Below are 26481 nucleotides of genomic sequence, written 5' to 3'. Positions count from 1 at the left end.
GTACTCCTATCAGAAATGGGAGAGTTGTACAGGAGCTACTGGAAGCAATTCAGTTACCAAAAGAATTGGCAGTGGTCAAGTGTGCTGCTCACAAATCTGGCAATGACGAAGTGACAGCAGGTAATCGATATGCTGACCAACTAGCCCAATATTATGCAAGGTATAAAATGTCAGTCAACATCAAGTTGGGGGGTATTTGGAAACAGCCTCCAACTTATGGTGTTTGAGGATGTACAATTATGGGAAGAACTGAAAGAATTGCAAAATGCAGCAGGACCAAAGGAAAAGAGAAGGTGGAGAAAGTTTGGTTGTCAGAAAAGGAATGAGGATGGTGTCATGGTTTACACTTATGGTATGCCTGTATTGCCTGACAGCTTGCTTGCTCCTATGGCCCGGCTAATACATGGAGATGCACATATAGTAAGGGATGCTATGGTTTGGGTCTTTAAACAGACATGGTTCAATTCGAAATTCAGGAACATTGCGGAGGCACTCTGCCAGAGGTGCTTAACTTGTCAGCAATATAATCCTGGAAAGAAAACAGTAGTTTTGCCAGGTACAATCGGAAAGGCAGAAGGACCTTTTGTAAGACTACAAATTGACTTTATTCAGTTACCCCTCTGTAAAGGAATGAGGTACGTCCTTGTCATTGTCTGTCTATTTTTAAAATGGGTAGAAGCTTATCCTGCAAAGAAAAATGACGGCATTACTGTAGCCAAGTTGTTACTGAGGGAATTGATACCTAGGTTCGGTTTTCCAGTTACAATTGAATCAGACAGAGGTGAGCATTTTCAGAATGAAGTAATAGGCCAACTCTGTGAAGCATTCAAAATTACCCAAAAATTGCACTGTGCATATCGCCCAGAGGCTTCTGGAGTGGTAGAACAACTGAATGGCACTATCAAGTCAAGATTAGGAAAAATGTGTGAATCTACTGGTATGAATTGGATAGACGCCTTACCCCTTGTCCTGATGGGAATCAGAAGTATTCCAGATCGGAAGACAGGCCTGAGCCCTCATGAGATACTAATGGGAAGAGTAATGCGACAAGCATGGGTACCAGGACACAAACTGCTAAGCATTTCTGATGATTTGGTGCTAGAGTACTGCAAGCAACTGGGTGACCAAGTGCGTTCTATCTCTCACCAGATTGGGGAGGACGCCGTCACCAGGCCTGCAACTCCAGCCCATAATCTGAACCCGGGTGATTGGGTTGTACTAAAGAAACATACCCAGTCGAGTTGCCTTGCACCGAAGTGGGGAAAACTGAGACAAGTGATTCTTGTTACCACAACAGAGGTGAAGTGTGCAGGTGTGCCGAAGTGGATCCATGCCAGCCATACGAAAAGAGTGACTGAAGACGAAGAAACTGAGGCTGAAGGTTGTGCAGCTGGGGGGTCTCCTGACGTTGGTCCTGAAGTAGCTGATGACGAACAACCAAGCACCAGTCAAGATGAGTGGATCCCAGTAATCGACCTGACATTCGATTCCATAAGAACCAGAAGACAAACCTACTTAGATAGAGAGTGGGATAGTGAGGACGAGACAGGAATAGAAAAAGATAATCAGATCATCGAAATCCATGTCAAATCGGATAACGAGGAAGGTCAGATAGGGACAGAACAGATTATCGACACACCTCCAAGAACTCCTGAGATTGAAAAAGGACAAATAGAAAATAGGGCGGAAGTTCAAGCAGAAGAAAATCAAGGGTTCGAAGTGCTTGAACAGGATCAGATAGAAATAGATAAATGTGTTCAGGAAGAAGAAATTGAAATCAAACAAAGTCACATCCAGCATACACCTGAACAAGGTCAGCTAAGAAACTGACCCAAGACCTGGAACTAGTCAGACAGATAGGGAAAAAGAAACCATCGAAGCAGATGTGCCACAACTGAACGAAAATAAAAGAGCATTAGAAGAAAGCCAAGTAACAGTGCCAGTCAAAAGATTCAAGAAAAGGAATAAAGAACCAAGATTCATAAAAAGACTAAGACTAAAGACTGTAGAAGAGAAGCTTGAACAAAGGAAACAAGCCTCCAGTAAAGCAGAACAGTCTGGAGTAAAACCTAAGAGAAGAAGTGCCCGAGTAAAAAGACAAAACAGTAAATATCAGAATCCTGAATGGACTTTTCTGGTATTGGAAGAATTTAAGGATCTTGATATAAGTGACAAAAGTAATGAAGAGGTGATTGCTAATCAGAGTACAGAAGAAGAGCCAATCTGAAGTTGCTCTGTGTAAGAAACCTGTATAAAGTTACAAAGAGAGTTTGAAAAACTTCTTTCGAGACAAAATGTCTGATTCCAGTGTGAATGGAAGACCTAGACGTAATTGTTGTAAAACATGTTGTCAAATATGTGTATGTAGTATAGCACTAATTATAATACTATGGATAGGACTGACTATAACCATTCCTTCTATGATGAGCAAAAACCCAAGTCTGTACCCCAATAATAACCTACCGGATGACACTGTAGAATCACATACTAGAAATACACCACAAAGTATAGACGTACTAGACAGACCACTTAGCCTGAAACAGACAAAACTAGATTTAGAAGCATCAGATGAGGAAGACTTACACTTTAACAAAATCAGGAACAAAACTCATTTAAATGTTTTTGCAAACCTATTAGTACATTATGTAGAGACAATGGAAATAGATGACTGTTATGTCTGCATGAAGCTACCCACTTCAGTAGCTGAAGGCGTGACGTACCATCACTTACCCTTAACCTATGGAATTTCCTGTAGTATACTGACTAGCTTATTTTACAGAAGAGGACCGTTACAGTATTACTTCTCAAACCTTGATGTGACATTTTCTGAAATTCCTGTTCGAAGAAACCTGAACCCTGTACATACGACTAGCGATGTAGCTAAATATATGGGTGATTATTTTCTAACTGTAGAAAAAATTAACATAGATGACATGCACAAAAATAACTTGACTTGTTCTTTACATGAAAAGGAGAAAGAATTTCTAGATATGGCAGAAAAGAGAAGAGAAAGTTTCCAAAAGAAGGCCAAAGACAAAACTTAGAAAGTTCCTAAATGGGCAGAAAATATAGAGAGTACCTCAAATGGTAGAGCAAATGCTGCCTTGTTGCTGGATTTCGAAAAGAAGGGGAAGCTTTGTCTTCACAGAGAAATGACTAGTTACTATAATAACATATTAATTGGTTCCAGTGAGTGAGAACATAATTATAAGGTAATTGGGGGTTGGGGATTCAAAGATGGGTCAGAGCCAGTGTTTCCTGGAATTTATTTTATATGCGAAAACAAGGCTTATTTCAAATTACCGGACCATTGGTACGGAAGCTGTTACTTTGGTATTGTCTTTCCAAAGATATACCATGTGGGGAAAAGCACTGGAAGCACTGAAAAGACTAACAAATTAGCCCGCACAAAAAGAGAAAGTGCCGGAGAAATAGTAGGAGATATTTTTAGTGCATTGATACCTGCAGTGGGAGTGACTCTGAATACACACAGAATTTGCAAATTATCAACAGTGGTGGATCGGTTATCTACTGACACTGCTGGAGGTTTCCTGATGGTCAATACCGAGATGGTTGCGATCAGATCTATGGTTTTACAAAACAGGCTTGCTCTTGACACCTTATTAGCAAAAGAGGGCAGAGTCTGTAGAATGTTGAAAGCGCAACATTGTTGCACTTACATACCTGACAAAAGTATGGAGATCAAAAGGTATGTGAGGAATATTACAAATTTGGAAAAAGAGCTCAAACCACTGGAAGTTGACAGTGCATGGAAGAGACTAACTGATGGTCTCTCCTCTGTAGGACATTGGTTTTCTAAATTAGAGAAAAGTTTTTTGAGTAAAATACTATTGCCAATCATGGGAATGAGTATAGTAGTGTTTTTGATATTCATTTGTTGTAAATGTCGCAAGCATCAGAAAAAGTATACTGTGAACAAGAGAGGAGTGAAGAGAAATGTGGATGAATTGGAACTGGAGGAACTGAATAATCAAATTTATAAAAGGGTGAAAAATTCTCACCCTAATAAGGAAACGAAAGAAAAGATGAATCGAATGCTTGAAGAGATTGAACTGGGGAATATGTGACAAGTTGGCATCTGGTTCCATTTATAGTGATGATAGTAAATATCATCAAAGAGGGGATTGATGGAGCAAGTATTCACACGTTACGCGACTTGCTTGAATTCATGAACCTCGAGTAACTTTAACTCTGTAATCAATTTGTTTGCCTCACTAATATTGCACATTTTACACTACACGGGGTGTCCCAGAGAAGCTTGCCTATGTGTTTATTAAACAGTAATAATGCTTGCTTAAAAATGGTTGCTGCTTTGCGGGAATCTAGTCTGCGCATGCGTCGGTCATACCCATGTGATGTGACGCACTCGCAGTTCTGGAGGGAACTTGTTGCTCTTGCGCAGTATTGCTAAAATGGTCGCTTTGTTTTCTCACATGCTCCGTGCTTGCATTGCTGCTTTTGCAAAGCTGTCTGTTCTGCCTAACTCCTAATGCTATAGTTATTATAAAGTAAGGGATGTAGTATAGCCATTTACGGTATACGGTGTATTCATTTTTTCCTGTGTTTCTAAATTGTTTTCGCTTACTTTTCATGTATCATTCTCCGGGGGCCCGGGAGGCGCTTGCTACTCCATCTTGAAGCCCGTATAGTACCAGTCATGTGATGGGGGAAAAGAAAGTCATGCAGCAGTGGAACCCAGCCAGCTGGCAGCCGAAGCCAAGATGCTCCTGGGAACTGACATGCAACCCAGCAGGACGAAGCTGAACTGTACCTGCATTTGCTACAATCGTATAAATTTTACAGCGTACCCTATTGTCTTCTTAAACTCTCTTGCCATGGGAACTGGAATGTAAGGGGTGGGTTCGAAAATGAATATTAAGTCTGAGAAAGTCTCAATTTTAGGAGGTACCATGACCTAACCTCCTCCCTTGCCCAATCAGAATTTAGGGAACCTTTCACTTGCAACATTTGTGGGTGGTACATTGACCCGAAAACAGTATAACTAGCCTAGGTTTAGCTAGAGAAATTGTCCGACTTGTCCGAATAGCTGACCTGTCACTGACCCAACAAACTCTATAGGTGATTGATACAGAGAGCTGCGGAGCACTCTGTCCGTAATTTCCACAGACTCAGTCGGAGTTTGAGAAACCTTAAGTGCTGGCGAAGCACTTTGCTGAGTTCCATCGTAGCTTGTAAATACACACAATAGTTACATCTGACGTTAGAGCACTAGTGGGAAATGCTTTTCCTTGTGGCCACCTGGAAGAAAGCAGACAATGTGTGCCCCCGAACTCGCAACATGTCATGTGCCAAAGAGAGAGGGTGCCAGGCGTCCTCTGATTAAACTGGTGTGGTTTGACCCATACAGTTAAAGTGCAAGTAATGAGGTGCGAGAAACATCTTAGGAGGGGCTTTGGGGAGAAAGAAACCGGGCCGAGGCGCTTGCAGCATGTGGCTGTATGAAGCACTCACAAACCAAGCAGTTATTTAACAATGTTGTTACACGGGCACACGCTCCCGAAAAATAGCAGGAAAGAGAGCGTGAAACATGGGCGCATGAGAGAAAAATAAGGCTAAAGAGAGAGAATGAGACTAATACTGTTAACTCATGTCACATTGTGTGCAATGTGAGGCGCAAACTCTAGACCACCAATGAACGAGTGTCTGCGGTAATGACGGATTCGGGACACTGGAATTTCAACATCTCTTTGTCTTTACATATATTATGTAACAGCACACAGCAGCTCACTGTTCACCGGCAAAAAGTAGACGACTTCGATCAGGCACTTTGCAGGTAACGGATAGCAGCTTCTGTCGCACTCTTATAAAGAAAATTTAAAAAGTCATATATACGCCCACCACTTTTAAAATTTCACCAGCTTTCAAAGGCAATGCAGGGTAAAACAATCATTTTGCTCGTTTGCTCTAATGCTATCCTTTGGTTATACTGAACGCGGGAATTTTAAATGTAATTACGCCCCAGTACAATTCTTTAACGCCACATGTAGTATAATATGCGTTGATGCATTGGTGAGCTCCACTTAAAAATCAGTCCGGTCCAAACCCCGAGTTAGCGCTCTGTTTTCTCTTGTGGAATCTTAACTGGGCACTCCCGTCATGCTGTTATTTTGACTGCAATCCACTGAGCTCTCAGCAGGATGTTTGCATTGCCTCTTCCCTTCGCGAGCAACAAGGATAAAGTTAACTGTATTCCTACGCCCCTGATGCCGCAAGCTCACTTGGCATAAGCCTGTCAAAATTAATGCCCCCCTGCCTCCTCACCCCAGTTCCAGGTCACACCACCATCAGCGAGATATTTGTGCAATCCTCTTCTGTTAAAATTGAGACAGCTTCTGCAGGGTTCTGCACGTCCACCCCATTGATCTTGAGGAAGCAAGACACCCGATTGCTGCGACTTCCGCTTATTGAGACTGAAGTTTCAGTCCCCATCCAATCACTGGCTAGAGCCCAGTCATGGGCTGCTAGCCAATCAGAGGCCAAAAAAGCGTCTGCAGCTCCCCGCCAGCCTTTCTGATTGGCTGTGAGCCCCAGAGTGTCCACAGCCTGTATCATGTACGCGATTTATAGTCTGCATGTCCGTTGGGCAAAATAAACATTACATCTTCTTGCCCGTGGTAAAAATCAACATGGTTCGGGCGTCGGGCGATATGATTTCCCCACCCCTGTGGGAGATTCGAGAACCCAATCGGGGTGATTGGCAGATTCCTTGCAGAGAGGGGGTAGCGCAGGCGTTGCATCCGAATCTGCAGGTGTTGGTCGTACCCTTTGGTGAGCCCAGTCCTGATCCAAATCCTGGGGTTATCCTGTCCTGACTGTCCATGAGCTGTTATGATTATGTGACTAACGGAATCTCTCCCTCATTGAATAGATGTGTATAGGAGTGTCAGGGAATCAAAGTAATCCCTTATCGGAACTTAGGCCACCTTCGAGAAATACTTCATCTACCCATCTGATCGCAACCCGTTCCTCGAAAACCACACCTTATGGCGTCGCTACATCGACGATATTTTGGTTTTCTGGAAAGGCGATCGGCCCAGCTGTGAGGCCTTCTGCGCATGGATTAACCTCCAGGATCCATTTCTAAAATTCACGGGTACCATTTCTGAACACTCTTTACCCTTCTTGGATCTGACTATCCAGCTGACTCCCACAGAAATCACCACTACCCTCTACAAAAAAGAAACCGATAGAAATAGCCTCCTTTTGTATAACAGCCACCACACCAGAGCCCTGAGGGACAACCTGCCGTTCGGTCAATTTTTGAGGCTCCGCAGAAACTGCACCTTGGTAACGGACTACAAACGAGAAGCTATTACCTTACAACATAAACTCCAGGACAGGGGATATCCGACAAGACTACTTAAACAATCGGTGAAGAGAGCGCTCAATAATAACAGAGATTCTCTCCTGGAAACCCACACCAAGGAGACAGAGGATATCATCACATGTGTCACCTCCTACGCTAAAAACTCCACGTTCATCAAAAAAACAGTGAACTCCCACTGGGGTATCTTGAACTCGGCAGGGTTGGACATCCCCCGCCCCCAGTTTGCCTTTAAAAGAACAACCAATCTTAAAGACACTCTGATTCATACTCGACCAAAGAAGACGAGTACTCGTCCTCAGAACACCCTCTGGGATTTTCCCCCAGTTATGGGCCACTTCCGATGCGGCTCGTGTGTCGTATGTCCCCAGTCAACACAAGGTAAATCCATAGTACTGTCTAACAACTTCACTTGGCACCTTAACAAACACACGAACTGCAACAGTTCTAAATGCATCTATATGCTGACCTGTCCATGCAGGTTAAACTACATCGGAATGACAATGCGTACTGTAAAGCTGCGCATTATGGAACACAACAGCAACGTCCGCTGTATGAAGATACACACTTGTCTATACGAACACTGCAAGGAACAAGGCCACCCTGCTGAGAGCATACAATGGACTGTTCTAGAATGTCATCCTTCAATCAACCAACAAGCCCTATACAGAATCGAACAGCGATGGGTGCATCGTCTACAAACAGACACACAGGGAATTAATGACTCTGTCCCCTGGAATATGCTGGCCAGATAAACCACTCACTGATAGTATAAGATATACTATACTTTTCCGCCAAAGACTTATCAAACCAGCACATGTCTTGGGTCAACCCCCCATGACATTACACTGTTCCAACATGGCGCCTGGTTGATCCCTTTGGCTGTTTGATCTAGGCATCTTGCCTTGAATATCGAGTATTATAAAAAAAAAACCCGGGGCGGACCCTTGATCCCAGATAAGAGAGGTCTAGAAACACAGTGTTCACCCGATCATTACCTGCGGGGGATACAGCCCCCCATCATCAGAGATAGTTGGGCTCTTTTATTCCCACGAGTCCAGCAGGTCCTCTTAACAGATCTACATACACAACCTGAACGTGTCATTTCTTGAATCTTGCCGGTATAATCCTTAAAACCCACTCGAGTGACACAACACTCTCACTCGTGTGTACTGGGTCAGTCCCGCTCTAAGATGGCGCTTAACCAGGGCATCAGTGTGAGCCTTTTCCTTTCTCTCCCCCCTCTTCCTGCTCGTCACACCGGTAAACACGATTGGCCGCGCTGCTTAGCAACGAGCCTTCGGCCACGCCCACCCACGGCGATCGCGGACTTCCGCATTTAAGTCTGACAGGCACTCCTGCTCAGTTGCCGGGTGTCCAGCGATCCAATTTCGTCGCCGTGGTAGGGGTAGGTGCCTACAAGCATTTGCCTCGAGTTTTCAAGGTAAGGTGGGGAGACGGATCATATGGGGCTGGCCCGCGGTATTCTCCGCACCTCGGATTTCACGGCGCAGTTGTGTGTGGTTCTGTTCCCGGTGCCCCGGGGATGCCCCCTTGAGGACTACTCTTGTCCTGGTTCTGTCGGGGTGTTCTCCCGCAGGGCGCCGCCGGGCTTTGGACTCACTCGGTGCCTCCCTGGGAGCATTGCCGTGATCTAGTTGCGGCAGAAATTTCCTTCTAAGTGGCTGGATGGTGATTGGCTCCGGGTGGCATGCGGCGGTGCTGTTCGGGGCCCGACTGGTGCCCGCGGCATCACTACCTCCGCGGCTGCCTTGTTCAGGTGACGTTCCCTTGGGCGTTATCGGGGTCCGTGACTGGGCTCCTCACGGCTTGTTGGCCAGCTCGGTCCACCTCCACCACTACCCCCCTATGTCCTGATTACCGGGACAGTTTAACTTTGTCCACTTATCCCCCCTTTTCATCCAGGTAAATTACCTAGCAGCTCAGGCCCCACAAGGACAGTCTGTGGGGACCATCTACCAGGGATTGAGGGTAAGATCCCAACATTTTATCAGCACGCACCGGGGTCCTGTTCATCCTCATCCCCTTTCAGGCGCACATGGCTACCCTCTCAGTAACTAACCAACCCCTTGCATTTGACATACGAATCAGTAATAAGCAATGGGTTTAGTACATAATGTATAGTCAATAGTTTTAAATTGTTTCACTTATGCATATCTATACATGGCACGCACCATGAATCTCTCTCTCTCTCACTGTTCATAGTTGTGACCCCACTGAGCCACGACAATCACTGGAGAAAAGGGTCTGTCCCTTTCTTTACATAAAGACCTGACCTGCATATCTGATATGAGGCTGTGGAGAATGATTAGTCTTTTATCTTTATTTTCTTCTCCTAGGGCGGGATTCCACGCAGGACTCCATCCTGCCTTGGTACATTCAACCACGCAGGTTATATATGATACTTCTTTCAGCCTGGATAGGTTTTCTTATGAGTTTATGAGCACGTTTAGGTCCTGAAGAATTGCCGATACGGCATGAAACATGTTGACCACACTATAGGCGAGGGTTGAACGAAGCCAAACTACCTCACTTTTGAGCTTCGGTACCCCTCCCTTCACCATTTTAATAAGGCAGTTAGCCACATGAATAAAGTTGTCTGAGTGGACTATAATTACCTTTTTTAATCACTCCTTCACGCTCACTACTTCACCCACTAGGCCCCTCAAACACACTAATCCAACGGCCAGGAATAAAAGAACTCCACTAAAGTGTAGCACCCCGTGCTACCCGTCAGGCATTGCAGCGCCAGCCTGTCGCTGGAGCAGGAGGCCAATGATGAGACAAAACAACCATCAGATAGGATGACAACAGTCGTCCAGCTTTTTAGTTGTGTGAGGCATCCTAAGTTCCGATAAGGGATTACTTTGATTCCCTGACACTCGTATACACATCCATTCAATGAGAGAGAGATTCCGTTAGTCACATAATCATTACCTTTTGGGGAACTTTGTACATTCTTTGGTTATTTGTTCATAGGACAGGTACACTGGACCCCTATAAATATTGTCCTCAATTTGTCCCTCTTTGTTGTTAAATGTCCATGAGCTGTACCTGCTCGCCTACTGGCAGCCTAAGTCCTTGAGGGTCCCTTCCCGCCTTTTCCAACTGACCCGTGGCCAGGGTTAGTCTTCAATCTATCCTAGGTAAATATAATTGAGTGTGGATGTTGTCATTCTAAACTTCTCTCTCTTGTCCTGAATAAAGCATAATTGCCTATGTCTTTTACCCTGTTTCTATAAATAAGGTTTAGGTGCATACTGGTATATTAGCTTGTTCCGCTCTCTTCCTACCCTTAGACAAATGCAGAATCATTTTCATATATAGTTTGTTCCATTCTTACTCTCCCTTTAGAGAATAAGAGCATCTGGACGAATCAAATTGCATAAGTTTCTTATAGACCGTTAGTAATAACTGAAAGTCTGCTTTGATTAGTATGTTCCCTTTCTTTACCCGCCTCTGGTGAAGTTGTGAAAGACTGCTGATCTAAAATAGAGTGTTCCTTATTTTTCCCTTCCCTTTATTTACCGATTTCTAAATGTTTCTTACTTTAATTCATAGCTTATACTATCGTTCTAATCCTAGTTATAGACAGTTTGATCTGTGTAAATTTGTGGCTCATGGCAATTGAGAATGAAGAGAACTAGCTAAAGGTTTTGAAAACTTCTTGCGTTTGTGGTTATTATAAAGTACAACCGTTATTTCAAATGTTGCATGGTATTTTTACGCTATTTACCTACTCCCAAACTAGCTCCTGATCTATTGTGATCTTAGGCACCTGTTACAAGGATTGGTAAGTCCGGTACACGAAAATAGAAAGGAGGAAATTGAATTGCTGATAACAGCGTGTAGGTTACCTGATTAAAGTTTATATGAAAAGGTATTTTATGGGCCCGAGTGTGCATTATGTTTGGTCGGGTAACCTGCGTGCTCTATCAGTGGCTTTACCAATTCTTGTTTTATCTTGCGTCAACTTTTTTAAGCTTTTGTTATTTGAAGCTATTTTACCGTATTATTAGCATATCTATCAAATGCTCTTATCTAATAGACGCCAAAGATTGTGTGATATATATTCCTGCGATATCAACCATACGTAAATTTGGTCTCATGCTTAAAGAATGTTGAAAACTTCAGACTTCTGGATTAGTAAACTAAGAAAAGACACTGTCACATTGCATCTTTGATGACACTGAGTTGCAATACACGTTCCACTTTAGAAAAAAAATTAAGGCTGTATGATTGAAACGTGGAAGGTGATCCGAAACAATAATAAAGAACATTCAGTAGGGCGACCTAAATAAAAGTAACGGCTTGCCAGTGCAAGCGTGAACTAACGCAACATAACTTGGTTGCTTTAAAACTGTGCCAGGGCGATACAGTAACATCCCAGAGGATCAGCATCGTGTGACATCATCACCGCCACCATCTTCATAGACCCCGCCCCGGTTCCGCCAGCTGATGAGACAACGCCCACAGTTTAGTTCCCAATAACTAGCTTCTGGAAATAAGTCCCGCCTTCCCCCGACAGATGTCGCCCCATCTCACCCTCTTGACTCGTTGCCTTCTCCAGACTCTTCCATCTCTTCTCTAGACGCTCCGCTCTCTCCTGCAGCAAAGCGTCAAAATCTCTCTCATTTGGCAAAGCGTCACTCTGGAAAGACATAGCGACAAAACTGCAGTAACCGCCGTGCTCACGTGACGGATTCTGACAGCACGTGATTTCTATCCACGCGCACCCGGAAGTAGCCCATCTTGACGTGCTGGTTTTAGGAGGAGGCAGCGTTGGGTGCCGATACTACAAGGAAAGAAGAAAATAGTAGCGAATCGTGCGCAGTATTAGCTGGCTGTATTATTTGGTTATTTTGCCATTTCAGCAATATAATGTAGTCTGCACTTTAGGCAACATTGCACCTTGTTAGTACCAGGGTATAATGTTGCCATTTTAACAATAATACTGCCTTCACTTTTGGCAAAGTTAGTACCATGGTATTACATCTGAATGCACCAATCAGCAGATCAACTTTTGAAATAAATGCCAGGCAAGTAATTACTTGTTCAGTCCGTGAGATGGTGACATTGCAAAGCGGGTGGGTATTAAAGTGACCTAATGTGACTTAAACCCGAGCTTGACTGAAATAAGGGGAGCTTTGGGGATGGGGAGAGTTTACCACCCAGAGACATTTTTAAAAAGAGAGGGGCACATAGCACATTATAACGCTAATTTTGATAAAGAATGGCTCGAAATAGCAGGGAAGTTTAAAAAGCAAATTCTGAAAGTGTAGCCTACTTAATATGCATTTAACAAGCATTTGCAATGCAATAGGTATCGCAGTTGTGAGATTTTGAGCTATTGGCATTGTAAATGAAAATGACTTTTATTTATGTGTAAAAAAAAACCTGAAATAATAAAAGGCATTGTCATTTACCATACCAATAGGTCAAAGTTTATAAAATGCGGGACCTGTTGCATTGCAAATGCATCCCTGCCAAGTATCACGCATCAGGCGTGATACTAACGCATTTCAGTGTGGTGTCCGCACCACCGCACTGAAATACAAAAGTCACGCATAATATAGCATCCTCAGCTATAAAGCTGGAGCGCTGGAATTCATGCACCATTAAGACTGAAATTGAGGTGGAGAGGCAGCGCGCTGTGCGCGTTACTCCCGGCATGCTTAGGGCTTGCTCCGAGTCCGTGGCGCTAGTTGGTAGTACTATGACACAATGTAACAATATTGACCTTACTCTGCGTTGTGCGCGTTTGTGATATCATTGAGGACGTGACTCACACCTATGACAAAGCCGGGACGTCCTGACGCTACTGCACGTTGCGCGGCTGCAGTTCAATAGAATAAAGTTACGGCATGCGCTTGCACCGCGTGTGCCATGGATGGGAAATTACCTAAAAATGGAGATCCCGCGAGTCAATCGGGTCACCACCACCCTCCCCTCACAATGACCGCCACTAGTGAACTACATTGACCACGGAGAGTCACAGGTCTGTCCTTGTGCTCAGCCCATCTGCAGTGCAAGCGGGCAACGTAAGTTTCGGCTATGCTTTGGCGTTCAGGGATCAAGAAGTCACTGAGTGCATTTCCGGAGCAGCTCCTCCGACCTTGCTGCTCGAACCGCAGTCTAGTGCAGGTGACCTGCAGTGCTGGGTGCCATGAAGGTACAGCCTGCCAGCAGAGCTGCACACCAACGCGGGCACCCCAGCAAGTAATACATCGATGATAAGTTGTAAATAATGCAGAAATATGAAATCCCGCACTCGATTCCAGGCCCACTAGCGCTGGTTGAGACCCAGTATGAGGCAGGCTATTAATTGTTACTACAGTCAGTAAGTGAAGTTAGGCAGGCACATATAGGTCGCATCAGTGTAACTGCACATTCGAAATGGAGGGAATCAAAGTCACCAGTGGCCCCAGCCCACTGGGCCGCGGCGCCGCCTCACCCAGCTGTTGTGAGGAGGAGTCTGCATGCTGCATTACAAGTGCGCGCAGGTAAAGTGTATTTATCCTAATTAAACATTGTTTGTGCCTCAAATTATGTGATAATTGCTTATAGGACTAGTACGCCTGTGCAAATTACTCTTTTATTTGCGTGTCTTTTTGTAAAATAAATTACATCCTGCGGCTAAGATGTGACCCCTAGGCTGTGAGTTTGCCTCTCCTGCCCTTCCATTTCAAGTGAAGTGGAGAAGTGTGGCTCACTGGTTAGAGCAGGCAGACCCTGAAGCAGAGGTCAGACCCGGGACCAGAGTTCAATTCCCGAGGCGGCAGGGTCTTGAGCTCAAATGTCCACGGACTCGATAATTCTCGCTTCGGTGCCTGACCTAATCATGGGTTTACACTCTGCAACTCTGGGCATTAAGCTTGCTTAATCTCCACAACTGTCCCCCTGTGGCGGGATGCCTGGCTTTCACCTTGGGGATGCCCTGTAGGGGCTATCTCACAGGGAAAAGCCAGGACGGGTTCCCAAGGCAAGCGCCGAGATACCTCCCCGGTGATTCGAGCACTATATAAGAACATACAAAAAAAAAGAAAAAATTCTAAGATCTTCTTAGTGTTTGTTGTTACTCGATTGGGTGTAATTTCTGATATTTATGTGTTTCCCTGTTCTTCATTGCTAAACTTTGCTTGTGACAAAGTGTCACTCATAGTCATCGTAATGTCACTCATAAAGATACTGAAATCATGAAAATGTCCCACACAGAGATTTGAAACCTTGGGAGCTATTCAAATGCTTGTTGTTTACAAGCGTGCCATGCTGCACTTTCACATTAAGAGAGGCCACGCCCCTTTCTTAAGACAGGCCATGTCTAAAGAAAGGACCGCGGACGCTATTAAAGTGAAAGCGCGGTATCGGGCGCTTTTACCAAAAAAAGCATTTGTTTGTCTAGTTGACAGATAAATGCTTTAAAAAAAAAAGCGCCAGCGCATGGTGTGCTGAATATTACAGGAAAGCATTTTGTGCCTGCAGTAAGAGAAACTCATTAAAAAAGTAGTGTTTACAGACTAAATAGGACGTACTGTGAAACATCCGCTGTAAAAAGGCCAGTCCTCATGGGAGGTTACAAATGAAAACAAGGCGATACTAAGGAGGGACTAACAAGCCTATTAACGAATCAGAGCTAAACAAAAGTCCTGATGAAGACCCGACACAGATGCATATGAATTTGCACTACTTCATTGGGTCGAAACGTCGACGTTTAAGTCAATCCGTCCACGCAACGCCTCTACTAAAATAAGGAAATACTGCATCCTGTTGTGGCGTATGCATTTAAGAGTGGACACTCGTGAAATATTTTGTCCAGATGTATGAATATATGTCACGTGTGTTATTTCTGTAAAGCACTATGTCACCAATCACGACCAGTCACTAAGTGTTTCACAGTCCACGTGTGTTTCTGTTTCGGACAGCCAGATATCTATTGATTTATTCCAAAAATGTATGTACTAAAAAAAAATTATCTTTAGAACTGAATTTAGTGCTGTGTATTTCTTTGTGCTTTTCATTTGATATTTGAAACATGATTCATGATACGTATTAAGTACAGTGAAACTAAGTATTCGTGATTACCAACAGAACCACTGTTTTTGTTTAGCTTCAATAACCAGGTTCTGAGGGTTACTGGGTTACCCCTTTATAATTAATGGATATTAACAAATCAAAAGCCAGCATTTACGAAGGACAATGACACAAGGCAATTACAAATATGGGCATCAGCATTGCTCGCAGACTAGTGCATGCGCTGCCCAGGCTCAACCTAAAAACCTGAAAGAGTGGCCCATATCCTGCAGCACTTGTTTAAACAGTTACTGTAGTGTTTAAATTGTACAATGCAGGTGTTGGACTTGGCCTTTTTGGCTAAAGTTCCTTAAACTTTTTGCCTTCCTCCTAGACCTTTTTCTGACATTATGTTGCCGACTTGGATGCTTTGGGCACTTTGCCACTGCTGATCAGTGTCAAAGTGCAAGTGCTCCCTGTATAAAGTGTTATGATAATTGGTCGTCCATAATTGGCATGTTTGTCTTACTAGTAAAGTCCCTAGTAAAGTGCACTATGTGTGTCAGGGGTGGTAAGGCAAATGCTACTAGTCGGCCTGCAGCACTAATTATGCCACCCACACAAGTAGCCTTAAAAAGAGATCTCTGGCCTGCCACTGCGTGCCTGCGCGCAGTTTGTTAACTGCCTTGTTGTCCTGACAAGTGGACCCACTTGCCAGGATTTACCCTTCCCTTTTTATGCACATCAGACACCCCTATAGTAGACCCAAGGTACCCCCTTGAGCAGGGTGCAGTGTATGTGAAAGGTAACACATGTACTGAGGTGTGTACCATGTCCTGACAGTAAAAATACTGCCAAATTCGTTTATCACTGTGCAAGGCCATCTTGCCCATAGGACAGAATGGGGAAGGCTGTGTCACATGTTTCTAGCCTATCTTCCCATAGGCATAAGAAGGAGAGATGGAGTTAAGTGTGCCTGAACTCCAAATTTAATAACACATCTTTTTGTGCAGATGGTTTTTAACTTGTGTGCTTAGAAACCACGCCTTCAGAAGTGGCTGGTTTCTTGTCCTACCCATCCTGGGTGCCTCTACCTGGTTGTGTATTGACTGACTGGGTTTGGATGTGACAGGGTCTTGGAAGGTGTCCTGACACCAGGGAGGAATAAGTGAGACAGCAACAGGCTGTCCTGCATTTGGTGTGGTGGGAGGAGCAGCACCTTTGATGCGAAGAGGGCTGTGCTGCTGCCATTAAAGACTTTCTCCTCCTCCTGTGGAGTGTCTGAGGCCCAGACTCTCACTATCAAAGAAAGAAGGTGTGCACTGGTAGGAAGACACCCAGAACTGGTTTGGACCGGGCTCAGAGCCCCCTGAACACAAAGACTGCAAGAGAGGTGTCAAAAGGAGAGTGGACTGGACCATCTCTCTGCAACACAGGCCTCTGGTGCTTACTGGAGGTACCTTGTGGGCTAGTTGGCCCCCAGGGGCCCTGAGGATTGAAGGGGAATTCATTCCCCAACTTAAAACCCGCCTTAGGGCGTGTTTGCACACATGTCACCTCAGGCCCCGCCCCCTCTCTTCACCACTGTGCGAACGCGCCAGTGGCACCTTTTAAGTTGGGGGATTAAGTCCCCTTGAATCCTAAGGCTCCCTTGGGTCCAACTAGTCTACCAGGTACCTCCAGTAAGTGCCACAGAGTTGCATTGCAGAGAGGTGTAAAAAGGGGCGTGGCCTAGACCACCTCTCTGCAACGCAGGCCTCTGGCGCTTCTTGGAGGTACCTGATGGGATAGTTGGCCCCCAGGGACCCTCAGGATTGAAGGGGAATTCATTCCCCATCTTAAAACGTGACACAGGGCATGTTTGCACACATGTCACCTCAGGCCCCGCCTTCTCCCTCTACCACTCTGCAAAGGCGCCCACGTGGCGTGTTTTAAGTTGGCGGATTAAGTCCCCTTGAATCCTGAGGGTCCCTGAGGTCCAACTAGATCACCAGGTACCTCCAGTAAGCGCCACAGAGCTGCGTGCAGAGAGGTGTAAAAAGGGGCGTGGCCTGTTCCACCTCTCTCAAACTTACAGGAATGACCCTGCATATAGTGTGCACTGTTCCTAGTGAGAACTATTTATCACTGTTATTAAATTCACAAATACTCAGCCTTAACTGATTGCTTTTCAAAAAGTACTTGTATTGTCTTAACATTGATAATTAAAGAAATTTAAATTGTATATATTCAATGATACAGTTCCTTACTTATTACAAAATAATAATACATTCCTAAATGGACACATCCACCTTTGGTCCTAGACAATACATTTTTGTTACATTCACATATGCATGTTTACGTTTGTTCTCAATAATTTACATATCGATTGAATATGGCGATTCTTTTCGCCCAATGCATTTCGGAACGCTATGGTTCCTTCCTCATGGGCCATAGCTTCAATGAAGCAAAGCAGAGTTTGTAATGACAGGGCGGGAGCTGCACAGCTCCTGCCCTGTCATTACAAACAGCAGTGTCCCAGGGGTGGGTATTCCGGGACACTGCAGGAGCCGACCCTGGGGGGTGGCGGTCCCCAGGTCCATCAAGGCCTTCAGGAGGGGCCCCCCTCCCAACATTTGCATAGTCCCGGGGAGGTGGTGGTCCCTGGGGCTCGGGGGTCTGTTACAGACCCCCAAATTTGAATGTTAGTGCCCTGGGGAGGTGGCGGTCCCTGGGGCGTGTTGGGGGCTCGAGCCCCCCCCCCCCACACACAGGTGTATGATTTTTTTTAAAGCCCCGGGGGTGGCAGTCCACCTGTCAGTGGGGGTCATTGTGCCCCAGCAAAATAATAACTAAATGCCCCGGGGGTGGCTGTCCCAGGGGCTAGGATGGGCCTTGGAGGCCCCCCACACATAAAATAAGCAAAGCCCTGGAGGTTGCAGTTCCCGGGGCTGCGGGTGGGCCATGAGCCCCCCACAAATATTTAATGAAAGCCCCGTGGGTGGTGGTCCCCGGGGCTGTGGGGGCCTGCCAGGAGCTCCGCAGTTTCAATTTTATATGCCCCCGGGACTTGGCCCACCCAGGGGCTAAATAATAACCCCGCCTATCGGTTTAAAAAAAATTTCGGCCAAAATTTGTGCGGGTGCACGAATCTTGGCAATTTTTTTTTATGCTTTCTTTGGCCCTGGGGGTCCATGGGGGACTCACTGAGCAGACATAGGGGGACAGGGTGTTTCTACCCTGCCTCCTTTTCTTATTTTACGCCTTTGTTTCCCTGTTTTCTTGTGCCTCGGTTACCAAGGCACAAGATGGCTGCCAACACTTTCCTGTTTTGAGTGTTGACAGCTAATTAGAATAAAGCTCGTGCTTGGGAGGGTACACGGATCCTCTGTGCGTCTATATAACAAAACGTTTATTTTTTTATTTTCTCAGCAATTACCGAACGGATTTACTCCATTTAAGTGTCAGGAATTCCTGTCCGCTGTGTGGCTCAACGGGGCATGGCAGCGGAGGCAGCCGCAGAACCCGGCATCGGCAGGCGGACAAGAAACTACGAAGACCAGCATGCCTGGAGCGACTAGCGCGCACACGGAAACGCGTATTTAAGACGCATAGGACGACGGGACGTTGTCGGATATTTTGATTCTTGCCGGCCTCCTTGATTACCGCAGTAACCTTGTTGTCCGTGGAAGCCCGACCCGTGTAGCTTTACGGAAGTAGCGGACCCGCATTTCTTGTTCTCAGGATCGGAGAAGGAGGTAAGACGAGCGGCTGCTTGTTTTATCTTAGCACCGAAGGAGTTTTGGTCGAGTGTTGCTTTCCACACTCCCAGGACGGATTTTGGGCAGAGACGCACACCAACGGAGGTGTTTGCCGCGTCTCTGCTTGGGTATTATTGGAAGCTTACCGGAGGGAAACCAAAAGGGGTGTAGCAACTGTCACTACCCCTTGTGTATATCATCCCGACCAGTGTAGCGCTATCCTGCGTTCAGACGCCGAAGGTAGAGCGGCCGCTCCCTTCAAACAACAACAGGACACTTCGGTAGAGTGCCCGGCTGGGTATTCCCGAGTGCTGTATTCCTCAGCGCAAGGTCACCAACTTAGGCGCTGTCACGCAGAGAACAGAATTTGCCCCATCAGTCGTATTCGAACGGCATTTTCGGCCATTACTTTGTACGGTGTCCTCCGTTGGAGAAATACCGGGACCGGTATTTATGTGGAGGACGGTTGGAACTCAGCCCTGCTAAGGACCGGGGCGACGGCTGATGGGTATTGTTATACTTTCTTGTTTCTTTATTATTTAGCAAAAGATGGATGGGAGTATTCTCACCATAGCGAGACAGTGAAGCACTTATTCTTTATTTCCTTTGCCCTTAAAATACTGTGTACATTAAACAGTTGCTGTGTAAGCAAACCTAACACCTTGTTGTTGTTGTGTGGCTATTATCGTCTCCCCGATCCCGAGATCTTGGGAAGATTACATTAAGAAAAAGAGTTCTTTCTGAAACAAGGGCTACCTTTATGCCTAATTTGGTGTAATTCTGTTCAGCAGTTCGAGCTCTAGCCGTGTCTAAAGATTCCTATGGAAAATGCATTTTTCTACCTCTTTTTTTTAAATTTCTCAGGAACTACTGAACGGATTTACACCATTTAAGAAAATCAGTTCTTTCTGAAACAAGGGCTACCTTTTTCCCAATTTTGGTGTAATTCCGTTCAGCAGTTCGGGCTGTAGCCATGTCTAAAGTTTCCTCTGGGAATTAACATGGAGAAAACACCTTTTTCTCGGCCCCCGCTTGCTGAATCACCCTGAAACTTTCAAGATATGAGTTGACCGGAGCACTCCACGAGTTTTGAAAATTTTGCTAAGATTCGTCAACCGGCGCCAAAGTTATTGGGAAAACAGAAAAACGCTTTTCCTATGGAAACTAGGTCCAAACTATAACTACCTAATGGCAGTCCATATATGTATATCTATAAATATATCTATAACTATATATATATATATATATAAGAAAGCAAGAAAGAAGTGACTCAAACAGATAGATTCACCAAAGAACAAAAATATATTTCCACTACAACGTTTCAGCTTCCGCCTTCCTCAGGTAGTTTCAAGATGGTAAGCTCAGTGGCTGCACAGATGACACAGCTGAATTTTCAAAAAGCATCATGCGTGAAGATTCCATTTGGAATGTGGAATCAATACAGTCCTGAGAGTGCTTGAGATATGCAGTAATCAGGTTGTATTGTCAGTAATGTTCAGTCCATCTGGATGCAATGATTTTAAACGGTACATCCAGAAGTTTTCTCTGGAGTCCAGTAGTTCTTCCTTTGAGACATGTTCCACGGGGAAAATCTTTAAATCTGATAGTGAATGATCCACAAGGTTAAAATGATTGGCTACAGGCTGGTCAATTTTCTTATTAATTATTGCTGATTTGTGGCTCCTGAATCGTGTGCGGAGGTCATTCACTGTTTGGCCTACATATTGTTTTTTACAGCTTTGCCGTTGGCACTGAATCACATAAATAATGCATGTTGAGCGACATGTAAAATGCTGCCTTATTGCATAGGTCCTTCTGGTAACATAACTAGTAACTGATGATGTTTGTAAAAGGTATTCACACGTGATGCACCTTTTAGAGTCACAGCAATGAACCCCTGCATTTGTTACAGCTTGCTTGAGTTCAGCTTTCACAATGAGAGATCGCAGATTTGGAGCTCTGCGGTAAGCAATGACTGGCGGTTTTGGAAAAACCTTTTGCAATTTTTCACAAGTGGACAGTAAGGGAAATGTTTTTTGCATTATATTTCTGTAGTTGGGAGCTGATGGATGATAGTCAACTACAAATGGAGTTCTGTCTCTTTTGTTTCTGGCGTTGGTATTCCAAATAAGTGCTTCTCTGGGTAACTGTAAAGACTTGTCAATTTGTTGCTGTATGATATGTATGCAGAGGATAGCCTTGCCTTCTAAATAATGTAGCAAGCTCCTGTAGATGGTCTTTACAGGTTTCCTCATTGCTGCAGATGCGTCTTATTCTGAGTGCTTGGCTGTAGATTATGCTCAGTTTAGTGTGATGTGGGTGACATGAAGTCCAGTTTAGATACAAATGAGCATCTGTAGGCTTGTGGTACAGATCAGGTGTAATTTTGTGTTCATGAATGGTGACTAGCACATCCAGAAAAGGGAGATGATGCTTCTGTTTGGTATTGCTGCCTGTAAATTTGATGGTAGGATGGATATTGTTGATATTAGCTGTAAATTGTTCCAATGTTCTACTTCCTGCATTCCATATTATAAATATGTTATCAATGTATCATACTAATACCAGTGGTTTGATGCTAGAAGTAGCAATTATACTGTTCTCTAGTTTGCCCATGAAGATATTTGCATAGGATGGAGCCATCCGAGTACCCATGGAAGTACCTTGTATCTGCAGATAGTGTTTACCATTGAATGTAACATTGTTGGATTTATGGATAACTCTAGCAAAGTTGGTAAGCACATTTGTTGATTGTTTTTTCACAGTTCTTTTACTAAGAGCTTCAGATAACGTCATAAGCCCATCCTCATGTGGTATATTGGTGTATAATTATGTAACATGAAATGTAGCCAGAAGAGTTTCATCATCAAATGTGTAGGTTTGGTTTAATTTTTCAATAATCTGAAGGGAGTGACTGGTATCTTTAATAAATGATGGAAGTTCCTGTACAATGGGCTGGAGGTGCAGGTCAACAAATAAAGATAGTCTCTCAGTGGCGGTGTCATTGCCAGAGATGATGGGCCAGGATTGTTAATTTTGTGAATTTTGGGAAGCATATAAAATCTCCCAGGTCTTGGTTTGGGATGAACAAGTATATCTGCTGTTGTTTCATCAATGAGGTTTAAGCACCTGTACCTTACCACCATGTTTTTAATTTCTTTGTTCAAATCTTCAGTGGGATCAGTTTCTAAAGGTTTGTAAGTGTTGGTATCCATTAGTTGTCTCATTCCTTCCTCAATATAATCACTTACTTTCATGGCAACCACTGCACCACCTTTGTCTGCCGGTTTTATAATGACATCCATTCTCTGTTGAAGACGGTGGAGAGCTTTTCTTTCTTCTTTGCTAATGTTATCAAAAATCCTTTTGGGTGTTGATTCCTTGATGAGTTTGTTGATGGATAAAATGTATGTATCAAGAACAGGATTTCTACCACATTGAGGAGTCCATGATTTGGGATGGCGGAACTTCTTAAATGGATCTGGAAGGTAGCCTGGCAGATCAACATTAGAATTATTGTAAAAGTATTCTGCGAGTCTGCATCTTCTCTCGAAGATATAGTTGTAGTGGAAATATATTTTTGTTCTTTGGTGGGTCTATCTGTTTGAGTCACTTCTGTCTTGGATATTTTATTTCTTTGTAACTCATTGTATCCTTTGGGATCCAGATTTTTGCCCTGGCACTCCACGGTAGGGTTGAAAAAGTCCTTTAATTTAAAAATGACAAACTACATTGACGCTTTTCGGGAGTCAAGCTCCCTTGTACACATATATATATATATATATGTGTGTTGCTTAAGAGTTGGATTTCGGTGCAGTTGTCAACAAAGACGAGACACTCCTTGCGAGTGAAGTCAGTGCCAGGGAAAACCTCAAAGCTAATTGAATGCTGTTCGGCATCGCCCCCATAATGCCCTATATGTTCGGACTTAGAAACTTTTCTGGAACTTAGATCTTCTTCAGTGGGACAAATCAGCAAGCTGAGGCTGATAATCAATTCAACGCTGATGGCTTCTGTTACAACAGCGGGCCCGGTCTCTGACAGTTCTGCAGGCAGAAAGCTGGTAAAACGTTTTAAAGTCCCACTTGTCGTTTCGGGAGAGGAGGAGTACACTGTAACACAAGTAAAGCGTCTAAGATCTGGGGGAGCATCACTTGGGGCTGGTAGGACTCACTTCACCAGAGGCTAGCAGCCTCTGGTGAAGTGGTGAAGAGTACAAGGCAAGTCCAGTTGGAACTAGTCAGCTTGACAGTTGCAAAGAGAGAGGCCTCTGCACGCTTGTTGTGTCCCTGTAGCAGCACCCACAGGAGGTTAGCCAACAGACCCTTGAACTCACTTCTGGGGTCCTGAGTTCAAGCGAAGCAGGTCTAGTCTTCCTTCAGATTTTTTTAGACGGCAAGGCAGCCTGTCGTCTGATTTTTTACAGCACCAGGAGTTTTGTGAGGAAAGGTCTGTGGGATCAACTTATATGCCCAGTGCCAGCTTGTGGGTGGAGGCAAGCCTTTGTCCATCCCATAAACCAGTTCTGCTCAGTTCTTCTGCTGCCACTGGGTTTGGTGCCATCAAGAGATAAATGTGAGACAAGCCTAGGTGTGAGCTTCTTTGAAGCTCAGGAAGGGGCTGGCCACAGCCCCACAGGTCATCTTGTCAGGGGAGGAGTCAGCTTCTCCACTTCCAGCGCCCCTTTTCCACTGTTTGGGAGCAATACACATCTCATGACATGGGAGCAAACAGGGGTCAGGTGCCAGCTGGACACTGGCAAGGAAGCCTTATGGTTTTACTGAAGAATACAAAAAAGTGATTGATGGAAATGCTTGAATTAATCTCAGCCACTGGTAATTGCAAGGTAGCAGGGTGGCACACCATTGCCACAGAATTGCCACCTAATTTGGGCCCCCGGCATATGCCACTCAATTTTGACACTGCTCCAATAGGAACAGTCCATCCCAAACTGCCAGGCCCTTATTGGGTCTCATCATTTGACTATATCTTGGTTCCAGTAGTACAGTGTGCTCAGGAACCAAGCTATATCTGCCAGATGAGCCATTATAAGGGCAAAAAATCAGTCTTTGTTTTCTTGTGTTTCAGTTCAGGGAGAGCCTAGCCTGGCAGTTCAAGTTGAACTGTTCTCATTGGCTGAGAATGATTCCAGAATTCCATCCATAAAATTTTTGTATACTTTAGCATGACACCCTAGGATGGAAGGCTGTGCCCATATGTGGGTTCCCTGCAGCGTGAGTTGGATTAACAAGTTTACACATATGGTTCTTTTGTCACGTCTAACTATAGGTTTCACCTAAATGGGTATGTGTGGTACACTGATGGTGTTATGTTATGTTATGTTATTATGGGTCTTCTATAGCGCGCGGCTACTCCAAAGGAGTGTCCCGGCGCTTTGTGCTCCAGACCCAGAACGGAAACTGATAGAACATAACAAAATATAAAGAAGGCAGAATCAGAGGATAAAACTAAGAAGATCTAGCCAGTGAAGAGCCAGGTCTTTAAACCCTTCCTAAAAGCAAGCAAATTAGATGTGGACCGCAAGGACAGCGGTAAAGAATTCCACAACTGAGGGGCCAGCATCCTGAAAGACCGTAGTGGCCAGTGATTGGGGTCATGTTTGTATCCCTGATGGTAGACTTGAGTGGTTTATTCCTTGGCCTAGTGTGCACAAGGACGTCTTTGATGTTCTTCGTCCTTCTGTTCGCAAATCTGGGTTTGGGCCAATTGAATTTGCCTGAAGTCAGTATTTGCCAGTTTTTTCTTATGAGTTTTTGAACATCATAGGTTGCCGGGCAAAAGGTGTTAACACAAGTGACAAGATCTTTTATTGGTTCTTTGTTGGTGTTCTGTAGGAGGCCCGAGAATGCCTGACTTCAGGCAAATTCAATTGGGATACAAACATGACCCCAATCACTGGCCACTACCCTTGTGGCACATGTGGAGTTTGCAAGTTCACGAATACCACCAAGACACTGCAATTAACAGACAACATACTGTGGACTCAAAGAAGCCAAACTAACTGCAACTCAACTCACGTAATCTACCTAATCACCTGTCCCTGCTAACGCCAATACGTAGGCATGACTTGTCGCAAAGTCAAACTCCGCATAGGAGAACATAGGAGCAACATCAGACTCAAGAAAAACAACACTAAACTTAGTACTCACTTTGTAGAGGCAGGTCACACCTGCGATGAACTCAGATGGACAGTCATTGAAATGCTCCAATTCAAAAGCCAGAATGCAGAGCAAACTCTTTTCGAAAAAGAGCAAAGATGGGTAGACCGCCTCAAAACAGACATACTGGGGATGAACGATCATATTCCTTGGCACCAGTTCTACTGAAAAAACAACATTGCCTTGAGTATCCTCCATTTTACTAGTACTCTTTCCAACACATAGAGTAGTCCCCTCTTTGTGTTCAGGACCAGTATAAAAGACTGAAATCTAAAGTCCCGCCCATAGCCAGGGGAAGAGTCAGCACAAGGGACACTAAGCTGTACCTCATGGGTAAGAATGGTAGCACACCGCTCTCCAGCAAAACGGGTAAGATCAATCACTGTACTAATCAATGGGCCCATCTTTACTTTGACAGTAAATTACCATATGCGACTCTGGTGCCCCTGTTGAAGTGCTCACCTTGCGCAAAACAGGTATTTACAACTTTTTTCATTTAAATTGGTTACACAAGTCACTATTCACGTCTCCTTTAAAAACCCCAAAATGACTCATCAAATATCTACCACCACCGAACATGCACTATTTTCCATTTAACAGACGATTGCGGGGCACTTTGACTTCCAACTCCCCGTCCATAATAGATCAGCGATCAGACTTGTTAGACCTGGCACCTTGGCGTGAGTCTCCCTTCCACTTTTGCTGATGTGCCTCCGATGTTTTGCTGGTTTTCCGATACTCAGGGCACTGCACCACGGCTGATCCGTGCCGCAGTGCAAGTGCTCCCTACTGTAAATTGTACATGCGATTGGTATCCATGATTGGTTCTTTGGGTTTACTGTTAGTCCCTAGTAAAGTGCACTAGAGAGTGCCGGGGCTGGTAGATGCCAATACTGCTGGTGGGCCTGCAGCGCTGGTTGCGCCACCCACTGAAGCAGCCGTAAAGATGTGTCTGGGAACTGCGACCGCAGAACCCGCGTGCGGTCTCGTACTGTCACGCTAGCTGGGCAAGTGTCCCCACTTGCCAGCACCGACCCTTCCCTTGACTACATATTAGTCACCCCTATGGTAGGCCTGTGGGCAGGGTGCGTTGTAGGTGTAAGGTACGACAAGCCCTGATGTGCGTGGCATGTCCTAGTAGTGACTTACAACCAAGACCGTATTT

At 44.7% G+C, this 26481-nt stretch overlaps 1 protein-coding gene across 1 annotated transcript in view; it reads right to left on the bottom strand.

Moving 5' to 3' along the window:
- The window catches only part of RIMOC1 (RAB7A interacting MON1-CCZ1 complex subunit 1), a 515078-nt gene extending 502959 nt beyond the window's left edge, over positions 1–12119 (bottom strand). The window contains exon 1 of the mRNA XM_086960587.1: positions 11933–12119. Within this exon, the coding sequence (XP_086816713.1) occupies positions 11933–12050 (118 nt within the window). The 5' untranslated portion in view covers positions 12051–12119. The remainder of the gene's footprint in view (positions 1–11932) is intronic.
- Positions 12120–26481: the final 14362 nt, after the last annotated feature.

This window comes from Lissotriton vulgaris, chromosome 3_1 (assembly GCF_964263255.1).
Source record: "Lissotriton vulgaris chromosome 3_1, aLisVul1.2, whole genome shotgun sequence".
NCBI lineage: Eukaryota > Metazoa > Chordata > Amphibia > Caudata > Salamandridae > Lissotriton > Lissotriton vulgaris.
This window is presented reverse-complemented; position numbering and strand designations above follow the sequence as displayed.